This window comes from Thalassophryne amazonica, chromosome 8 (assembly GCF_902500255.1).
Source record: "Thalassophryne amazonica chromosome 8, fThaAma1.1, whole genome shotgun sequence".
Lineage (NCBI taxonomy): Eukaryota > Metazoa > Chordata > Actinopteri > Batrachoidiformes > Batrachoididae > Thalassophryne > Thalassophryne amazonica.
In genome coordinates this window covers 70,772,340-70,795,361 of record NC_047110.1, presented here as the reverse complement: position 1 = coordinate 70,795,361, position 23,022 = coordinate 70,772,340, and the positions used below count along the sequence as shown (strand labels likewise).

General features: G+C 41.1%; 1 protein-coding gene across 3 annotated transcripts in view; it reads left to right on the top strand.

The window, feature by feature from the left end:
* The window catches only part of grm3 (glutamate receptor, metabotropic 3), a 188,404-nt gene that overhangs the window by 95,184 nt on the left and 70,198 nt on the right, over window positions 1–23,022 (top strand). For all 3 annotated transcript variants that reach the window (XM_034176630.1, XM_034176626.1, XM_034176627.1), the window contains one exon: window positions 1,376–1,519. In XM_034176630.1, coding sequence (XP_034032521.1) covers window positions 1,376–1,519 — 144 coding nt within the window. The remainder of the gene's footprint in view (window positions 1–1,375; window positions 1,520–23,022) is intronic.

Here is a 23,022-nt window from a genome sequence, read left to right as displayed (position 1 = left end):
AACACTCATGAGATGAGAAATTGAGATTGAGGCTATTTGCGATAAGAGAAATGAGACGGATATTAAAAAAGAGCCATCACTTTCCCTCAGGGATTTTTATCTTCATTAAAAATGTGTTTTATTGCAGCACTATTACAGAAATGCTTCACCTAGTGATTTTATACAACGTGTTCGTTAACTGATTGCACATATGCTGGATTTCTGAGGTACGCCTGAATTCCCAGAATATATTTTAGGTTTATTTATTGTTTTCCCCCAGGCCAGCAGTATGTTAGATTGTTCAGTTGTCCTTGTGGAGTTAATTTGCTCCTTGTGCAAAGTAATGTTCTTTTAATTGTTTCCTCAAAAACAGTAAAAGACGACAAGATAAAAGCAACAAGTCTTGAGTTGTGTTTTATGGATGATGCACAGAAAGTAACTCACAGCATTTCGTGTGATATTTAAAGCTACAGTGTGTAGGATTTAGGGGTAGTTATTCACAGTACTTTTTAATTTAACATTAATTAGCAGAAATGGAGTATGGTATTTATAAGTAGCTGTTCATTAGTGTATAATGAATAAATAATAATGAATTGATGTGCTTTCATGAGCTCTTCATATCTACAGGGGTGTGGGCCCCCTTCATGGAAGTTGCCATGTTGTGCTGCCATATTGGTACAGTAGCCCAAAAAAACATACTTACCTCTGTTTTTCGTATTTTGTAGCACACCTGGAAGACTGGCAAAAAAGGAAGACAAATCAGTGGTTGCTCCCTATGCACAACACAGTGTTTGCTCGTGCTAGCTAAAACATTTGAGAACCCTATTTTTTGCGACATAGTGGATTATACATATTGCTTTTCACAAGAGAAAGTGAGGAATCATGACTCTCCATCACCAAAGAAGCAAAAACATGAAACAAAATCTTGAGTTGCAACTGCAAAATGCAATCTGCAACCTCACCACTAGATGACACTAATTCCTACACACTACAGCTTTAACAATATATGGATAAAGTTAGTTATATACATAACAGATTAGTAGTTAGCACTGTTGCCTCACAGTGAGAAGGTCATGGGATCGATTACCACCTGTGGCCTTTCTGTGTGAAGTTACCATGTTCTCTGCATTCCCTCTGGGTGCTCTGACTTCCTCCCACATCCAAAGACATGCAGGTTAGATGGACTGGAAATGTTAAATTGGCCATAGGTGTGTGTGCACGTGTGAATGCCTGTCTGTCTATACCATGCCTCACAATCTATGACTGCCGGGATAAGCTCCACCACCACCCACCCACCCCCCGACCCCATTTTGGAGTAATAAGGTATAGAAAATGGATGGATGAATTAGGTATATGGTATTTCATATTAAAGGTCTTTGTGGTTTGTGTTGTCTAGGCTCTAGAGTTTGTAAGAGCTTCTCTCACCAAAGTGGACGACACAGAGTTCATCTGTCCAGACGGATCTTATGCCCTGCAGGATGACAGTCCACTTGCAATCTCTGGAGTCATAGGAGGATCTTTCAGCAGCGTCTCTATACAGGTAACAAGCCATGACAAGCACAGACAAAAACCAGAGATGAGACAAAGTCACCATCAAGTCACTCCCAAGTCCTGAATCAGCAAATCCCAAGTCAAGTCTCAAGTCATAATGACCACCAATTGTTTGCAAACTGACTTGAAAGTTGACTTGGGACTTGGAGATTGGTGACTTGAGAATGACTTGACAGTGACTTTGTCCCACCTCTGACAAAAACACATTTTCACCATCATTATCAACCAATTTGAATTATTTCAGTTGCTTCATTTTCCTGTTCTGTGCAAATGCAAACAATTTTCATGACAAAGAGACAAATCATCAAATAGGCAAACATATATTACGTGCATCGCTGGAGGAAAGGCTGGTATAGAAACTGCTTGGTTTTTAAGTGTATGTGTCTGACCATATGTCCATGTGGTTGTTGTCTATATTGTAATACCTGAGTGGTCTCTGTGTGCATGAAAATTCAGTAAGGTATATCTTATATATTATATTCCATAGTTTGCATGCATGTGTATGGCTTACATCATGCAAAGGCCAGGGAGAGCTGACTTTACCATTTGGTGTGCTTACTGTATGTATTTTGGGTCAATGATGAACACTGCGAAAACAGAAAGTTTTAAATGTTGCTATTGCGGTTCATGTTGGTTTTACAATGTTGCTAGTGTTTTTGATTTATTGTTTTTTGTAGTTCAATTTGTTTACTCAATTAAGTTAAGTGTTATGTTGCTCTTACCATGAGTGAGTTAAGGTACCATGTTGGTACCATGAGTGAAAATTGTAGTGGTTTTAATGTCTTCAGCCAGTCTTTTTTTTTTTTTGTCAAAATAAAAGCACCTGCTTACAGCAGCAGTGCATGCATCCGTGCATGTACGTGCATAATTTTGATCACAGAGAAACTGTGGAGAGCTGACATATGCCATTTGATATGCTTATGTATCTTGAGTCAAGGCTGAACGCTGCCAAATTGTAATGTTGATAGGACTATATATACGAGGGCTGTCCGTAAAGTATAGGTCCTTTTTATTTTTTTCAAAAACTATATGGATTTCATTCATATGTTTTTACGTCAGACATGCTTGAACCCTCGTGCGCATGCGTGAGATTTTCCATGCCTGTCGGTGACGTCATTCGCCTGTGAGCACTCCTTGTGGGAGGAGTCGTCCAGCCCCTCGTTGGAATTCCTTTGTCTGAGAAGTTGCTGAGAGACTGGCGCTTTGTTTGATCAACATTTTTTCTAAACCTGTGAGACACATCGAAGTGGACATGGTTCGAAAAATTAAGCTGGTTTTCAGTGAAAATTTTAACAGCTGATGAGAGATTTTGAGGTGATACTGTCGCTTTAAGGACTTTTCACGGTGCGAGACGTCGTGCAGTGCTCTCAGGCAGCGTCATCAGCCTGTTTCAAGCTTAAAACCTCCACATTTCAGGCTCTATTGATCCAGGACGTCGTGAGAGAACAGAGACGTTTCAGAAGAAGTCAGTTTCAGCATTTTATCCGGATATTCCACTGTTAAAGGAGATTTTTTTTAATGAAAGACGTGCGGACGGGTCCGCACGTCGGGACGCAGCCGACGCGGCGCGGCGGCACAGGAAAAACACCTCCGTGTTGATAACCATTTGTTAAAATCCAGTTGGCTTTTGATGGCTTTCAGTGGAGTGAGTATATGAGAAATTGTTTATCAGCTGGAGATGTTCCAACTTGTCCTCAAGGCTTCCAGCAGAGGTGTTTTTCCTGTGGCGGAGCATCGCGGCGGCTGCGAGCCGACGCTGCAATCCGCCCGCACGTCTTTCATTAAAAAAATCTCCTTTAACAGTGGAATATCCGGATAAAATGCTGAAACCGACTTCTTCTGAAACTTCTCTGTTCTCTCACGACGTCCTGGATCAACAGAGCCTGAAATGTGGAGGTTTTAAGCTTGAAACAGGCTGATGACGCTGCCTGAGAGCGCTGAGCGACGTCTCGCACCGTGAAAAGTCCTTAAAGCGACAGAATCACCTCAAAATCTCTCATCAGCTGTTAAAATTTTCACTGAAGACCAGCTTAATTTTTCAAACCGTGTCCACTTCGATGTGTCTCACAGGTTTAGAAAAAATTTTGATCAAACAAAGCGCCAGTCTCTCAGCAACTTCTCAGACAAATGAATTCCGACGAGGGGCTGGACGACTCCTCCCACAAGGAGTGCTCACAGGCGAATGACGTCACCGACAGGCGTGGAAAAACTCACGCATGCGCACGAGGGTTCAAGCATGTCTGACATAAAAACATATGAATGAAATCCATATAGTTTTTGAAAAAAATAAAAAGGACCTATACTTTACAGACAGACCTCGTATATATATATATATATATATATATATATATATATATATATATATATATATATATATATATATATATATATATATAAAAGAAAGTGAAAACACATTTCCATTGTGGTACATTTAAAAATAAAATGACAAAATAGAAGTAAAAATAAAATAATAAGAATAAAAAAATTAATAATAATAATAATAATGTGTATATGATAACAAGATCCTAAACAATTTATAAATACTGTAAGTAAGACTGTAAATGAACATTAGAAAATTACATAATTAACAGGAATTAAAAGGGTTGAGTTCCTCTTGTAAAAATTGTTGAGGTCTAAGGTTCTAAAAACATCCTGGTCTCACACGCCATACAAGCTTTGCTTAATTTATTACCACCCTTGAAAAATGTGCCCAATGTGAGTGTCCAATCAGAATTTGTTCACTGTCACATGTTTTTCCAAAATCCAATCGTAGGGCAGATTTACCTCACGTGAAAAGCCAAAGATCGTTTTCAAGAGTGATGTGTTACTAGTTGGCCCATTTGAATAGCCCCCTGGGTGCTCCAATGAGTACGTACTATTCAGCTCCAAATGCGCCCTGCACACAGCGAAAGTGAAAGCAGACGTGCTCAAACAAAGAGTGTGTAACTATCAGGATTGCTTCACTAGTTTGCATGTGAATGTTACTGGATAACTCTGTTGCTTTCTCGGCATAAAGCACTTTTTTGTTTACCATATCAATGGAGCGAGGGAGAGGGCCACTCCTCAGACTGTAAGGAGCCAAAGTGGGCCAAAGTGTGAAAGAATGCTGCACAGAATACTCCAAAACACAGTAGAAATAGAAGTTTTTGATGTAACCTTTGTGTAATAGCAGAAAGAAATTGCTTTGAGATGAAGGCAAAAAAACGCATAGACCATTTTGTATATATTGTTCAAAATGTGCATTTGTGTTTATTGTTTGAACCTTTTTGTTGTACAGTCTTTCACACAAGACCTCAAATTATCTTTATAAAGTGTCAAAACAGCTGTTTATTATAGTTTGCTGTGTGTTTTGAATAAATGTGAGTGGAAAATTATTTTACCGCTTTACTTTTTCCTTTCTTATTTTTGATTGTAAACCTTTATTACACTTATAAAACACAACAAAAGCATATATATTATGAAAGCACAGGTTGTCCTGAAAAAAAAGACATAAAACTTGATTGTGGGATGCAGGGAGAGCTGTTAACAGCAATAATAAAACATTTATGCCAGGCGAGTGAACTGTCTAAAAAATGCCCTCAGACCCCAGAGGGTTAAAAATAAATGTGCACGTGCGTAACAGGTGGACCACATACATATCAGAGTCTGTGTGGGGCATCACAACTGTGCACACAGGATGCAAAGTGCATGAACATGCTCACAAGTTTTATACATCTGGCAACAAGTGTGCAAATGCTGAGTCCTGGTTATATGGCAGCGTTTGCGTGTTAGTGTGTCTGTTGACCCATGTGCATGTGTGCGTGTTCAGCTGGTGTGTTGTTTTACATTTCTACATCTCTTGTAACGCTTGTCACAGAACTGTCTCATTTGCATATTTTAGCATAAAACCTCCTTCTTCCTTACTCCTCTGTGGCTGCACAATAGCCTCCTCCTATCAGCCCTAAAATCCCCCAACTCTGCATGTGGGTTTTTTCTTTTTGTTGTTGTTCTTTTTGTCTCATATTGTGCATTTTTTTGAGTCCCTTAAATCTTTGCAATCTTTTGTCTTATTGCAGGTTTTTTTTAAGCGTGTGCGTGGGGTTGGGGGGGGGGGGTGACCTCAGTCTGCTTCTTCTTATCCTCCTCACTCCTGGGCCAGCCAGTTGTTAACACAGCTGTTTTATTTCTTTTCCTTTATCAGACATAATTATGCTTTGTTTTCCACATGCTAATTCTTGCTGTCATTTGTTGCCACTGCTCTTGTTTTTACCTGACTTTTCAGGGAGCATCAGCACTTATCAAACCTGATTTGTGATTTGTGCTTTGTGTTTTTTTTTTGTTGTTGTTGTTTGTTTGTTTGTTTCTTGGTTTTTACTCTTTCATACCGGCGACTCTTCAACTCCTGTTTTTAAATTAAGTGTTAGAGACTCACACTACACTGTAAGGGCAGCATTGTTGCCTCACAACGTGAATGTTGTAAGATCGCTTCCCACCTAATGTGGAGTTTGAATGCTTTCCCCGTGTTTGCATGGGTTCCTTCTGGGTGCTCAGGCTTCCTCCAAAGATATGCATTTGAATTGGAAACTTTAAATTGGCCATTTCCCTGAGTTGGCCAGCCTATGCGGTGTGTACCCTGGCTCTTGTCCAATGACTGTCGGGATAAACTCCAGTCCCCCAACCCTTAATCGGAATAGGTGGGTATAGAAAATGAATGAATATGTGAAAAGGAGCCAGTCTGCCCTGCATAAGTCTGAGCCCATCAGATCAGAGAGCCCCTTTAGAGATACCAGGGGCAGTGTGAGTTTCTCCAGCATCCCTGAGCAAAAAATAAAATAAAATAAAATAAAATAAATAGGGCAGCCATAAGAAAAACAGAAAATTAATTAATGAATACAATGTAAGTTTTGCTCTTGGGTTCCCCCTACAGGTTTGAAGTATCATTGTGGTTTGAGCATCACTATGGACAGTGGTCCACATGCATTTGTTGATAAGATGAGGTAAAAGGAACGGCAACCTCAGAAGCCAAAGAACCATGTTGATTAATAAGAAAGGGTAGTGATACAGGATACAAGAGTTTACACAAATATGACAGCAGAGTTTTATTCTTCGTCACCAGTATTGGGGTTGTTCCTCAAAAATATTGTATTATACACTGTTGGCAGTGTGTGTGTGTGTGTGTGTGTGTGTGTGTGTGTGTGTGTGTGTGTGTGTGTGTGTGTGTGTGTGTGTGTGTGTGTGTGTGTGTGTGTGTGTGTGTGTGTGTGTGTGTGTGTATACCCCTCTGTCACTTTCTTTTACACAAACATTTTAACAGTTTTACATTTAACTATTTCCGTGTTTAATTAACCATCGCTAAAGCCTACAAAGTGTTTTAGAGCAACAGTGGCCAAAAACACACGCACATACACATTTTGGATACTTCTATAAAAAAAATAATAATTAACAGGCGTCTGACTTACATGTGTAGTATCCAGCAGGAAAATGAATGAAGCTCTTTAATCCAAACTTTTTGTCTCCAGTTGATATGAATTTTTTTTTAATTGAAACCTGCACCATCCTGTTGAATGTACCATCAGAATTGAGTTTGACAAACAAGCACTGTTGGAGTCAAAAGACTTCACACATTTCTTCATCTGCTGGGAGACTAAACAAAGTTACTGGCTGGTCAGTTGTGTTTCATGCAAGCGGAAAGCTTCGATGGTCCCAAATTAGGCAACAAGAAAACCTTGCAGTTCCAGCTACAAGTTAAGTTGATGATGTGGAAATAAACTAAATAATAATAATAATAATAATAACAATAAACTGGCTTTTATATAAACGTTTGTGAAATTTCATACTGTCTTCTTAAGTTAACTATTTAAACAGTTCTTTCAGTCAGACAGGGAAGATTGTTTTACCTGCTTTACATGTTTCGGCTACTTCCTGTAGCCTTCCTCAGAAGCGTCACAAGATGGGGAAGTGACGTGTCTTGTAGGCTGCTACTTCTTGGTTTGGCCAGACAGCAGGGGGAACTTAGGCTGAAAGCAATAAATACCACCGCTGGATCAGAGAGGCCATCGAGATCCGCAAGCGAGGTCCAAGAAGCATGAATCGGGATGAGGGGGCCTACACTCTATCACATACATGGGATGCCGTCCTGGAGAAGACGCCAGACAGTAGGGGGGCGTAAGTTCCCCCTGCTGTCTGGCCAAACCAAGAAGTAGCAGCCTACAAGACACATCACTTCCCCATCTTGTGACGCTTCTGAGGAAGGCTACAGGAAATAGCCGAAACATGTAAAGCAGGTAAAACAATCTTCCCTGTCTGACTGAAAGAACAGTTTAAATAATAAACTGAATTCTTGAGCCTGACTTCAAAAGTGAACAGATTCTCATTGAGGCCCATGTTAAAATGTCCAGCTTGAGAGCCAACCCAGTCTCACTGTTTTTTTTTTCATGCGCCTGTCATGAAATGAGTCAAATTTTCATGACGAGGTTTATTTTAACTCACTATTACTAACTCTATTCCTACCCCCAACCCTAAACTTAAGCATAACCTAATCTTACTCCTTCCCCCAACCATAACCATAACCACAAGGCATTATTTGTAAAGCGCTTTGAGCGTCTGATGCAGATGGAAATGCACTATATGAGTATAAATGCAGTCCATATACCATTTTACGTCACACGATGCCACGCGGTTGCTGGCACAACCCCAGGGTGTGGAAACTGTTTTGGTCACATTCAGAACACATGCCACTCAACTCCACTTGTTGTGCAGTCTCCCCCCGTGCATGCCACGTCCTTTCCTCACACATGACATGCTCACTCAGTTTTGTGACTGGCTGGAAAGCACCAGGTTGTTCAGCAGCGCTACATCCACAGTAAATCAAAAGAAAACAGAGATACAGTTGATAAAACACTGCCCAGAAAGCAGCAGATGACATGCTACATTAAATGCCACTGACCACCGTGCACATGCACCAGTCACACTTTGCGCACATACAGTTTTGAGTATAGTATGGCAATGGTTGCCAGTAACGCACCATCTACATGCCTTCTGTGTGAGAGAGGCTTGAATTCAAAATGTTTGAAGTCAAAACAATATGCATATGAGGGGCGTGGTCATTCTGAGTGACAGTTCACTGAGCCAAGCTCCAACTCTTAGCTTCGGTAGCTCAGAGGCCGCTAGCCGCGGCTCCTAGCTGTTGTGGAAGGCTGTGTCTGTCATTTTGAATATGGCTTGTTGTGTGGTGAAATGTCGTAACTGATCATCTAAGACATCTGTCCTGCAATATTTGCACTGTGTGAAATTCTCATCTTATTTAACGTTGTATGCTGAAAGTGTTAGCACTTTTAGCAGTAACTTGATCCATTAGGTCTTGCTAATGCACGATTCTTGAGAAAATAAGCGGGTCATAATTTTAAGTGCCCACACCAAAGCAAACCATTATGAGAACCACCATGCACTCCCCAAAAATATGATTTAATCAGCACTCGAACCGAGGTTAACCTTGGCTTGGGTTCAGACTTGAATATGAGGGAGTGTTCGGCCTTCATTCATCCCACCCCATGTTTTGGCCATGACATAGGCAGTGTAAGACCTGCAAACATAGCGACACCCAGAGCAGCAATGTTTGGATTTCAAAACATATCTTCTGGGCCTCCATAGAAACCTATGGGTGACATCATGTCAGGATTGTTCAGTTGATATACACAGTCAATGGTTTCCTGATGTGTGTGTTCATGCTGCATTCAAGATAATCTAATTATTCTTTGTGCACACTCCTAGGAACCATCATGTGATTACTGATTTTAGAACAGTAATGTGTTATATTACTGTATTACAGAAAAATGCAGTGCAATTACAGTAATACACAGTACAGTTACTTTGTGACACATTGCACCCAATGGCTGTTATATTGGAGATGAAAACTAACATATCAGAATGAATGCTGTGAAAGCACTAAAGGGGACAGATGTCATAGTGTGATACAGTAGGTTGAAAATTTGCTAGCATCATCTTGAATTACTTATCAGCTAAACCTGTACTGAAATGGGTTTCCCTGGCTTATGATCATAAAGTAGGCAAACATCAAGCAAGTGTAACAGCATGAGACATAGCAAGCGATTAAGCTACGATTTAGTAATCATAGCAACAAGACCGTCGGCATCTGACTGCCATCATTTACCGCTGTCACCAATGAGTAAAAGCCTGTCTGATATTCAATCTTGTCTGGTTTCTTGTTCAGTCACTGTCTGTTTTCTCTACATAGTGTCTTGCAACACAATGTGAGGCCCAAACAATCCCAAGTCATTGCATGACACCTCCCCCCCCCCCCGCCCAAAAGAGAAAACGCTTGGTAAAAAAAAAAAGTAAGTCCCTTCTTTCACCAGGTGTCATCGTAGCAGATCCGAGGTGGATCTGCATGTTGATTTGACACACGTTTTATGCCAGATGACCTTCTTGACGCAACTCATTACGTGGAGAACGGGCAGGGTTTCTTTGAACCAGGAACTTTCCGCAGTATAAACAAGTGTACTTATAACAGCTTGGCTACCACCCGTACCAGAAAAAAAGAAAAAGAAAGACAATTTCAGGCTCCATATGTACAATTATAAATAACTAAAGTATAAATGGACTGCATTTATATAGTACTTTTCCATCTGCATCAGAAGCTCAAGCTGCTTTACAATTATGCCTCGCATTCACCCATTCACGGAATCACACCGATGTCACGGTGCTGCCATACGAGGTGCTCACTACACACCGGGAGCAACTAGGGGATAAAGGGGTCTTAACCATTTTCCAGCCTGGCTGGGTTTTTAACTGAGAATCCTTTGGTTTGAAGCCCAATGCTTAACCACGAGAATCTGGACCATAACCTCCAAAAAATAACTGTTGAAAAATGTTTACTAAATGACAGTTTACACTCACTATGCTAACTTGTCACATGCAGGTGTAGCACCACCGTGAGAGACCCACAGGTGGATTGGACCAGTGCTTGGTGCATAGGAGCAATTAGCAAGTAAGGGATATGTATAAATACAATGAAAGAATAAATCAAACCACCGACTGAAAGAATGTCAAACTGCTGGCATCTTTATACTGTAAAATCCGCATATCATGGATTCAGCGGGACCAGCAAATTTTGTCCGTTATAATTTAAATCCACTATATGTATAAAACAGACAAAATCTGCTATATGTATAAAGCGGAATTAATCTGCTATATGTATAAAACGGACAAAATCCATTTTATGTATGGAACTAAGATCCAGTCAGGAGGTGCTGAACAATCTATTATGAATCCCCAGCAGAATTAGGTTTACAAATTTCCTTGATTAAATTCCTGACCTTGAATAGGGCCTGCCTCATTTAATGACCAGGTCAAAACTTCATCTGAAAAAAAATAAACGCCTGCCTTAAATAAGCACCGGGCATTATGTGCATTAAAAAGATTACATTTGGTAGAATCACTCTTTTTTTCTAAATCCACTGCAGAGTGGTACCTTAAAATCCTAAAGCCTGATTTATGCTTCTACAACTCCATAACTTTGTGGCCATGCAATGATGTCGACGTACACATGACCCTTTTAAAGTTCTCTGTCACGTTGTTGGGAACAATGGCTTTTTCTGGATCAATTTGTCCCTCAATGAGCTCCACTTCTTTGTACAATCAACCTCCAAACAAATGTTACAGTACATGCAATTTCCCTCCATGAATTGTGGGGCATTTGAGCATCTTTGTAGTTTTTAGACTCAGTGTTGTAAAGCTGGTCATATATGCGGACTTTACTGCCAAACATTCCTCTATTTGATCCATGAGCAAAATGCAATCGGTATGCTCACTGCAAAACCTTTTAAAATATGACAGGAGAGGAAGGAGTCAATCCGGAAAAGTGACCAATCACAGCCTTTGTGGCCTCCGTTGTTTAGCAGGTGCTATGCAACACCTGATGCGCTCCAAGAGAGGGTTCGCAGCCATGCACAGGGCTCTGATCTAAAGCGGTTGTTTTTGATTCATCACACCCAGGAATATGTGTGAAACTTAACACCATATTACAGTGCAGGCAGCAAGCACCATTTTGTTAATAATCACCAGCCTTGATGCCCTGTCTTGTTTAGGTGCCAGGTCTGTGCACAGTTTGAAAAAAATAAACTCCTGGGCTTTTAATCAAGGAAATACAGTACCCACTTTCCTCGAATCAGCTCGTGTCAGTGTTGAACTTCATTTCATACCTCTGTAATTGGACACATCCAGGCTGCTCTGTCCAGTACATGTGAGGGGTTTTTGATACATTCCAATGGGATGGGACATTTTGTCCAATGTGAGCGAAAATCCGTTATACAATATATATACCATATATATATATATATATATATATATATATATATATATGGTATATATATGATGGTTTAGGCAGGTTTTACTGTAGTTGAAAAAAGGGACAAAAAAACATATATATGCAATATTTACAATTTCTAGTAACCATTTCCCCTGTGCAACTCACCATTGCACAGATGGTTAAGAGGATTGGGTTCAACCCTATTTATGTTGAATCATTTGAAATATAGGTTTCTTTTATCATGTCTAAGTTTTCTTTTTTCATATAAGTTGGGTTAGGTCCTATGTTAGTTCTCAGTTTATCTATGCTGGGCTTATTTAAATTTTACTTCCTTTGCTTAGTCAATATATCATCATTGTCTGGATGATTTCAGTTTAAGTTAACCCTCTGGGGCCGACGCCGTCGTATACGGCTAAGACCAAGCTTTACTAAATTATAAATAACTTTTGAATGATATGAGATAGAAACTTACCTTTTTTTTTTGTTTTTGCTGAAAAGTTAACTCCGCGGACTTTCGAGCCAGCCATTGGCCATCTTTGTACTCCTCATAGAAGCTGTGTGATGACGTGCGCAATGTGAGTGTCCAACTGGAAATGGTTCATCGTCACATGGTTTTCCATAATCCAATCGTAGGGCAGATTTACCTCACGTGAAAAGCCAAAGATCGTTTTCAGGAGTGCTATGTTACTAGTTGGCCCGTTTGAATAGCCCCCTGATCTTTGTACAACGCAAACATGGAAAGATGTGGCCCTTGAACTGAGACATAGTTTTCCTCTTCTTCCTCTTCCATCTCCTTCATTTACTTCTTCTTCCTTTCCTCTTCTTTGTCTTGAGCCTCTTGTTCTATGTCTTCCTTCCTCTTCTTTATCTTATTCCTCCTCTTTGTCTTCCTCCACTTCCATCTTCTTCTTCCTCTTTTTCTTCATTTTACAACAGTTGGCATCAACCTTAATGGTGCACTACCTCCCCCTGCTGAGTGTGTATCAGACAGTAAGCTTGCAATCTGGTGTGTGACGTCTGTCGTAAAGCATTTTGCACATTTCACAGCTCTTCTGCAAAATGTTCCTGCCTGGTGCACTAGAGTTTCACAGTGCAGTACCAGGTGTTTCAGGGGTGCTGAAACAACAACAGAGAAGGCATTCTCCCTATTATAAGTTGTGACACCAAAATGCTTTTGAAGCTGTTATTTTTAGCTTGAAAAAAACCCCAACATGCTGTTGTTTTCTGTTTAACCTTGCACAGGTGGACTCCAGCTTCTTGAAGGCATTTACATAGCAGGCATTGTTTCTGCTGTACGATCTCCTAAGTGTGCATGCGCCTCTGTATATGTGACTTGCCTTCCAAGCGGAAAACACACAGTACTTCTCCACTGCAGCAAATTTTTCTTCTTCCCTTTCATTTCTTGCACTCGTAGTATGCAGCCCATCCCTCCCGTGCATCCCCTTTCGTTCTCTGTGCACAGAGTAAATTCTCTATGCCTGCATATGTAGCTGTGGTCACTGCCCATTGCACAAAATGGAGCGGTGCCATTATGTATTGCAGCATGACCTTCCCTGACATTTAAGTCAGCTGTCACCTTAAAACCATAATACCTGAAAGTCCCATGAGCAGGCATCACTGCGTGCTCACTGTGTGAACACGTCGGTTTGTGTTTGTGCCTTTGTGAACCGCAGTTTATGTACATGCATGTGTTCTATAATCTTCTACATTATTAGTCTAATGAAATTCTGACATGCTGTCAAAACAGCTCATCAACTGTGCTATGAATGAAATATAGAAAAGCTGAGAGTGATGCGCGCTAAACGGATTAAAGCGAAGCAGAGTCGTTATATTCATGTATCTGTGTATGTGTGTGTGTGTGTGTGTGTGTGTGTGTGTGTGTGTGTGTGTGTGTGTGTGTGTGTGTGTGTGTGTGTGTGTGTGTGTGTGTGTGTGTGTGTGTGTGTGCACGCATTTATGTGTCTATGTGTATGCATCTATACATAGAAATTATAGGAAAAAAATCTATTTATTTATCCAAAGTTGAACTATAAACTGGCTGGAATCAGAATTAAAATCAAAATCAAATTTATTGCCAAGTTTTTACATTCAAGGAATTTTATCTGGTCTCATTGGTGCATAAACAACAATAAAAGAAAATGCTTCTGTAAGAAGTTATAGGTGCATAAATAACAATAAAAAGAAAAGAAAAAATACTTCTGTAAGAAGTAAAGTAATAGATGCATAAATAACAATAAAAAGAAAAGAAAACAATACTTCTGTAAGAAGTAAAGTAATAGGTGCATAAAAAACAATAAAAAGAAAAGAAAAAATATGTCTGTAAGAAGTAAAGGAATCAAATAGACAAATGGACAAAACAAAGTTTACTGTCAAATAGATATCGTGGAATGGTGGAATGGGGCTGTGCAGGCATGCAGATGAACAGTACGGGGATGATCAGTGGTGAAAAAGCTGATCAATCGTCTGTTTGTTTGTTACCTCTGCCAAGGAGGTTATGTTTTTGGTCGCGTCCGTTTGTTTGTTGGTTGGTTAGTTGGTTGGTTTGTTAGCAGGATTACTCAAAAAATCCTCAACGGATTTCAATGTAATTTTTACCAGGGGTGTATCTTGGCCTAACTTAGAAGCCATTAAATTTTGGTAATGATCCGGAACACGATCTGGATCCAGTAATTTTTTTAAGGATTCTTTATCATTGCACGATAGGGCCAGTTTCAACATTTTTGCATCTAACTTCATGAAGACGGGTCACAAAGGCTGAACAAAAATTAAGTTACGACACAACAGTAATTTAGCATTTGTTTCTCCTCATTGAATAAACATCAGAAAATAAAACAAACCTGTGTAGTTCATGCAGTTTCTCTTTATAAATACATTTGCTGAAGATCTAAGGGTTTAACCACTGAATCTGAAACATGAAGGTAGATGCGTGAAACGACGTGGAATAAGTCTCTTTGCCAAAGGGTATTCCATGAGACGTCAGTGACCCTATGGCCTTGGCGGAGGTTTGCGCTCTACGAGTGCTTCTAGTTATTAATGTGCTTGAGTGCTGCTGATGGGGGCACTGTTTCTCTAAAGTGGAAAAAACAATGAGAGGCATCATACAATCAATGCCACTGAAAACATGGGAGCAGTCATGCCACTATGTGAACACCTGTTCCCATCAACGCTCAGAGGTGAAGCAGAGTAGGTCCTGATCAGTACTCAGGTTGTTCTACATGAACATGTAGAAGTGGACAGAAAGGGCATCCAACAAAAATTGTGTTCATTTCCAGAGTAGATCTACACTGGATCTGCTGTCGTGACTCTGAGTAATCAGTGGCAGCCAAAAGCAAAAAAAAAAAAATGAAAACAAACAAATGAATGTAGTTTTTCAAAAAGTCTCAAGAACATGGTGGTTTTAACAATGTTGGATTTAACACTCTGGGGGTTGCTCTCGCATGGCTGGCTTTGGGCATGTGCCATTTTCTCTGGCCCCTTGGTGGTGGTCCATGCTGTTGGGAGGAGGAGAAATGGCTGATCCTATGGCTGTCATGTCTCATTGTGTCAACCATCTGACCTCTGGTTGGTTCTCCCTCTCCTCTATTACACCAGAGGTCACTGGGTGGTTGTGGTTCCATTGTTCAAACCTCTCTTGGGCCCTCATCTACAGTGCTGGGTTAATATGAATCATCTAGTCCTTTTCCCAAGACCTTTACTGGTTTGCTCGCCACTTAGATTTTTGGGTGGAGGTTGAGGCTTCTCCTGTGCTTTTGGGTGGACCTTCTGTCGGTTGCACCCAAGTATCCTTTGCCTTGATACAACCGTGTCATAACTGTTAAGGTGCAGCTTTCAGGGCAGATGGTCTATGAGTGTTGGATGGCTGGGCAGGAGGGAACCCTGGGGCTTTTCCCAAATGTCTTGCATTTTAATTGCATGTTAGACACGTAGGGCTTGGGGTGCATGTGGGGCTCAGGTTCATGTTGGAGGCCAAGGAACCCAAGGATCATCTGTCTCCATCAGTCTTTCTGAACCTGTGTATAAAACAATAATAATAGCAATACTCCATTTAAGGGGGTGGGGGCCGGCTGGTGGGGGCCTGGCTGGTAACTGCAAGGGGGCTTTTCTCCTACCCATGGCCCGGGAGCTGGAGTTTTGGCCTGCTTCCTCCATGGGGTATTGCTGTCTCTTTGGTGTTGGAAGTGGAGTCTGTGTCCAGTGTCTCACACTTACAGGGCTGCTTTACCCCCGTGCTTGCGGAATTTAGATGCACTCATTTGTTGGGTGGCTGCTCTAAAGTCTGTGGTTGCTTCTCACCTTCAGGTGGTGTGGGGTGCTATTTCTGTGCCTTTGCATGTCATCTCTCACGGGGGTAATTCTGGGCTGTCTGGTGTTTGCAGTGGCTGTGGGGCTCTATGTGATCATGGGGTTCCATCCAGGTTTTGGGGTAATGTGGCTCCAGTGCATTGCCCTACAATCATTCATGTTATCACACACCTATTTTCTCTTTGTCTTTCACACTCTGTACATATATAGATTCACTGATGTGCACAAATATGGTCATGTAACACACCTCCTCTGTCAATAATGGGCTGTCTTCTGTCTGTGTTGTCCAATCTCTCTCCTTCTTTCTTCTCCCTAGAATGGTTGTGTTGTGTGTCAGCCCTTTAGTTTATGTGAAAATAAAGGGGGCAGCAAATCACTGCTGCCATATTAAAAACTGTGTATATTCTTAATGGTTTAAGCCGACTGTGACTCATACAAATGTCAAAATATATACAGAAAAGGGGTTAAAAGGTGATTTTCTCTGTTGACTTGTCTTCTGTCAAGGTTGTGGCACATCAAGACACTGAATAAACAGCATGATTATTGCACAGGCGGGTCTTGGACTGGACACAATAACAAGCCACTCTCGTACAGTTTATCTTGAAAAAAAGATTTTTATGAGGTGAAGAATTTGGATGTGGGTGTGGACTGGAATAGTTGCACACGGTCTGCAATTGTGAGACGGATTGGAAATGACATTGGAGGCGCATTATAGTAGTGAAATGAACATTCAGTTCACAAGCAATAGCTTTGTTGCACATTCGTGCAGTCAGCAAAGCGTCTGTACACTCCCTCGAAAGTTGACACCTGTGGCATTGTGTGATAAAACAGCACATTTTAGAATGGGCGTTGATTGTAACCAGTCCAAGATGCACGTGTGCAATAATGGAGCTGTTTAGTCAGCATCTTAATGTGACCCACCAGCCAGGTGGATGGATAATCTTGGTACAGGTGAAATGTTCACCAACAGGGATTTTAACAAATTTGTGAACAAGATTCAAGCGAAATAAGGCTTTTGTGCACCTAGATGATGAGCTTTTATTTCAATGCATGAAAAATGGAAACAAAAATGAGTGTTGCAATTAGATTTTTGTTGAGGATATTTGTCAGTGGTTCAAATGAACATATGGGTGGATACACTGTGGCCACCCTGAAAAAAAATGTGCAGAAGCCACAGACTGTATATATACTGGACAAAGCCTATGTGGCATCACCCATTTGTTTTCTATAGAGACTTGGAACAGCCAAAATGACCCCTTTTCTGGGCGATGCCATGTTGAGAGCCCCGCCCACACTGATTCATGATGAACTCATTAATGCATAAAGGGGTGGAGCGTGGGTGGCTCCATGTGTAATGAAAGAAGCCTAAACATGCCTCTCTCTCTGACTCTGAACCACCAGCTAACAATCTAACCTCATTTCAGGTGTTTATTAAATCATATTTTGGGGGATTGTATAGTGATTCTCCTAATGGTTTGCTTCGGTGGGAACAGTAAAAGTTATGCGCCAGTAATCATGGATTAAGTGGACCTACACACAGCTGCTAAAAGTGCTAACAACATTAATCGAAGTCGGCTTTATTGTCAATTCTTCACATGTACTAGACATACAAGGAATCGAAATTTCATTTCTCACCTTCCCTCGGTGATGATAGGACAAGACATTTCGACAATAAAGACAGAAAAGTGCATAAGTATTTACAGTGTAGTGTCTGAGGTAGCACACAACATTAAATAAGACCAGTTTCATTCAGCATCAACATTGCAACAGACATCTTAGAAGATCCGTTACAACGTTTCACCACACAACAACACAACAGCGAGTTACGGTCGGAGGCTGCGAGAGGAGGAAGAGTCACTGAACTCAGCAACTGTCACTCAAAGCAACCATGCTCACAATTATACAGAACTTTATTGCTTAAAATATCTTAAAATAAGAATTTAGACAAAAATCTGCCCCCCGTGCAGTTGTCATGCAGGAGGAAACTGACTATAAAACCAAAACTGTTTTTTATACCTGGCTGTAAACATGTTTATTTCTACACTCAAGTTGGACATTTTAACATGGAGTCCTATGATAAAGTGCTTTGTTTTGGAGCCAGCCTGAAGTGGCCAGTCAAGGAACTACAAGAAAAATAACTTCCACTTTAGGGCCAAAATTCAGCCTCGAGTGTTGTCGCTTGGCAGAAGCCCAAAGAAAGACATTTCCTTTTTAGTAAAATAAAATGCTAGCAGTTGCACCAATCATTTTTAACAACCTGTACTGTAACACCATTGTGAAATTGACTCCTCATTACAGTCAAGCAGGTTGTAGGAGAAGATTTAAACCCCTCTTACATAAATACACTGTTAGGTATGTCTTTAAATAGCTGTGGTTGAACAATTTCTTCACAGTTTTTTGAGATCTACAGCTTGTCTTTTGGCATAACTCACAGAAATCATTTTTTGCTTCTGGCTGACAATCTTTTATGCAGATATTCCTAATTGCCACTGCCAGCAACTAAAGACTAAAGTCCCTTATAAGTGTTTCCAGTGAGCTTTGTAAAGAAGAGGACTTGGTTGAGCTGCTTTCACATTTTAGTCAGTGAGTTCTGCTTTACTCCAGTGAGCTACTATATTTGAAATCGGTGCTTTCTGAAAAGGATGTGCCATTTTTACCTGAGGTCAAAATATGGCCATTGGGTATTGTGAAGACTTTGCGTCCGTTCATCCATCGGTCTTGTTGTGAAAGTGTAGGAACACGGACCCACAACAGGGGGCGTAAAAGAACGGGCAATGGATAAGCCAAACAGTAACAATTTAATGTTGCAAAATTGTGCACAACGGAATACAGACAATCAGTTTGGGACTACAGTCAATTACACGTTGGGTGACGTGTGGGCAGGCTTGAGGATAGGAGATGCCCGTCCAGAACCGAGCCGGATCCCACACGGCCCTCACCGTCAACGGACCTGAAGAACACCGGAGCCGCCAAGTCCTGGGTCCCCAGGTGGTCACCGTCTTCAGCTGTCAGACCTGGTACTGCTGGCAGAGAACAGAAACAGCACAGGTGAGTGTGAGTACGCACACTCAGTAATCCCACAGTCTGTGTTCAGTAAGGAGGGAGAACCTCCAATCACACACACTCGTACAGCTCCTGTGAAACCACTTATCTGGTTTGGGGTGTGAGGTGAAGTCGTCGCAGTCCACACCAAACGCCAATACCGCAGATAAGGACACCGTCACAGGAAAACGACTGCAACTGAGATCAGGTTTAGTTCAGCAGAGAAAATTACCTCCAAGGTAGCTGATTTCTCGGCGAGGAGGTGGAGTTGCAGTCCGGCCTTTATGGTGATGGTGATGAGTTGACTGAGTGACAGCTGGTGCTGATGAAGAGTGACAGCTGTCACTCCCAGTGGCTCCGGCGCCCTCTCCTGCTTGAAGCCCGCACTCCAAGCAGGGCGCCATCTGGTGGTGGTGGGCCAGCAGTACCTCCTCTTCTGGCGGCCCACACAACAGGTCTGCCCATTCTTCTGTCTGTGCTTGGCATAAGTCCAGTCCTATTACTGCCAAGGTGTTCAAATTCACAGGGAGCATTATTGCGACACAGACCTTAGACAAGTTCAAAGATGGCTAACCTTGACCTATTTTAAGTGGTCAGAAGGTCACATTCTATTCCTAATTTTATGCTCATACATCCAAGGGTATTTTAGCATTGCCGTATATTTCTAAATTGTATTTGTCTAATGTGAAAAACTGCCAATTGTGTAAAAATTTCATACTGTATTCCATATTACAGTCATCTAAGAAGTTTCACAAAGCAATGCCGTGGGTTTGTTCTATGATGAAGCCAAATGTGACTTTATGAAATTCAGAAAGGTGGCTTTGACTCCATTGTGCCCTTGATAAATTTGCTAAGATGTAAATTGTGGTGTTGGATGTTCCCTAAATTCAGAGATAAGGAATTCTAACTGCTGTAGTATTAACTCACTGAATCTTACATTATTTATGATATTTAAAAAAATCTCATCTGTGAAATGAAAATCAATTAACACACCACTCAAAGTAATACATTAAAATTTGTTTTTATCCAATGGTATTCCTACCATCTGCGTATATACATTTTGGGTAATGACTGAAGGAATGAGATTGCAGAAATAAGTAGCTGACATGAGTGTAGTTCACAGGGTAGCTGGACCTACTGTTAAAGACATGTATGTAAAGATCTCAGAGTAGAAACAGTGCACCTTCACTTGGGTATCTGATTAGAATGCCTTTGGATGCTTTTCTTTTGAGGTTTTTTGGGGGTACATCCAACTTGGAAGAGAACACAGGATGATGTCAAAATATGATGAAGGGTTTGTATTCTGGAATGGAAATGCCTTGGGATGTTTGGGACAACTCCCATCTGCCACCATACTATAAGCTGGCCCTGGATACATGGCGCAAAAAGGATGGATGGATGGATGGATGGATGGATGGATGGATGGATGGATGGATGGATGGATGGATGGATGGATGGATGGATGGATGGATGGATGGATGGATGGATGGATGGATGGTAGGCAAGCAGTCTCTGTGAAATGTTTGAAGTTGGAGACTGCTTGGAGACTGCTTCTCACCTTTCATAGCTGAGATGGCAATTAGTTGCTTGAATTGATCACCGTAACCTTAGACTTTACTGTGCTGACTTCCATGACATATGCAATGGCAAATAAATCCTGTCTGTCCATTAAGTCTTGCAGTTCATTCTCGTGGGCCCCAACGGATATATGTGGGATGCAAAACTACCATATGGCTGCAGACAGATTTTCCACCAATTGAGATGAAGGTGTGATGGTCAGAGTGTTTTGCATGTTTCTGTGAAAGCACTGAAAAAAAACAGGAGAGAGTAAACACTCCTGTCTGACATCACTGAGTGATGCCTTTCATTTAATACGCAAAGCTGACAATTGCACTCTTGAAATTATTTGCGAATGCAGTTGTCTAAGATCAAGACTGAGATCAAGGCTCTTAATGACATCCCAGGTACAGCCACCAGAAGTGTATATCTGTGCAGCGAAAGTGTCAAACTTACAGAGAGACTCTCTTCTGCCTGCAGTGACATTTGAGACTCTTGGTCCTTGACTTCTGTGGTTGGCTGACGCTTTAGACGAACTTATAGAGTCATGGGACCCTGTACAAAGGTATTTGGTGATGTCGATACCTATGCAGAAGAACAAATGTCCAAGTCTTTATGGTCCGGGGTGTGTTGTATGGCTGTGAGACTTGGATGATAACCAGTGACCTAAGTTGACAACTGCATGTCTTTGTTACTAGGCCTCTTCTAGTAATCCTACAGTACCTTTGGAATGACTTGGTGTTAAATGCGCAATTGTAGAACCCCAATTCCAATGAAGTTGAGACGTTGTGTAAAATGTAAATAAAATCAGAATACAATGATTTGAAAATCCTCTTCAACCTATATTCAACTGAATACACCACAAAGACAAGATATTTAATGTTCAAACTGATAGACTTTGTTGTTTTTATGCAAATATTTGCTCATTTTGAAATGGATGCCTGCCACACATTTCAAAAAAGTTGGGACAGGGCAACAAAAGACTTGAAAAGTTGATGAATGCTGAAAGAACACCTAATTGGAAACAGGTGAGTGTCATGATTGGGTATAAAAGGAGCATCCCCAAAAGGCTCAGCCGTTCACAAGCAAAGATGGGGCGAGGATCACCACTTTGTGAACAACAACAACCATTTAGGCTGTGGCTGCTGACATCACTTACTTTATTGTCAACCCCAATTCCAATGAAGTTGGGACGTTGTGTGAAATGTAAATAAAAACAGAATACAGTTATTTGCAAATCCTCTTCAACCTATATTCAATTGAATATGCCACAAAGACAAGATATTTAATGTTCAAACTGATAGACTCTTTTGTTTTTGTGCAAATATTTGCTCATTTTGAAATGGATGCCTGCAACACGTTTCAAAAAAGCTGGGACAGTGGCGACAAAAGACTCAAAGACTCAAACAGGTGAGTGTCATGACTGGGTATAAAAGGAGCATCTCCAAAAGGCTCAGCCGTTCACAAGCAAAGATGGGGCAAGGATAACCACTTTGTGAACAACTGCATGGAAAAAATAGTCCAACAGTTTAAGAATAATGTTTCTCAACGTTCAATTGCAAGGAATTTAGGGATTACATCATCTACAGTCCATAATGTAAACAGAAGATTCAGAGAATCTGAAGAACTTTCTACACGTAAGCGGCAAGGCCGAAAACCAACATTGAATGCCCGTGACCTTTGATCCCTTAGGCGGCACTGCATTAAAAACCAACATCACTGTGTAAAGGATCTTACTGCATGGGCTCAGGAACACTTCAGAAAACCATGTCAGTTAACACAGTTCATCGCAACATCTACAAGTACAAGCGAAAGCTATACATCAACAACATCCAGAAACGCCTCTGCCTTCTCTGGGCCCGACCTCATTTGAAATGGACAGGCGCAAAGTGGAAAAGTGTGCTGTGGTCTGAGTCCACATTTCAAATAGTTTTGGGAAATCATGGACGTTGTCTCCTCTGGACAAAAGAGGAAAAAGACCATCCAGATTATTACCAGCACTAAGTTCAAAAGCCAGCGTCTGTGATGGTATGGGGGTGTGTAAGTTGCCCATGGCATGGGCAACGTACACATCTGTGATGGCACCATCAATGCTGAAACGTACATCCAGGTTTTTGGTGCAACACATGCTGCCATCCAAGCAACGTTTTTTTCAGGGATGTCCCTGCTTATTTCAGCAAGACAATGCCAAGCCACATTCTGCACATGTTACAACAGCGTTGCTTCATAGTAAAAGAGTACAGGTACTAGACTGGCCTGCCTGCAGTCCAGACCTGTCGCCCATT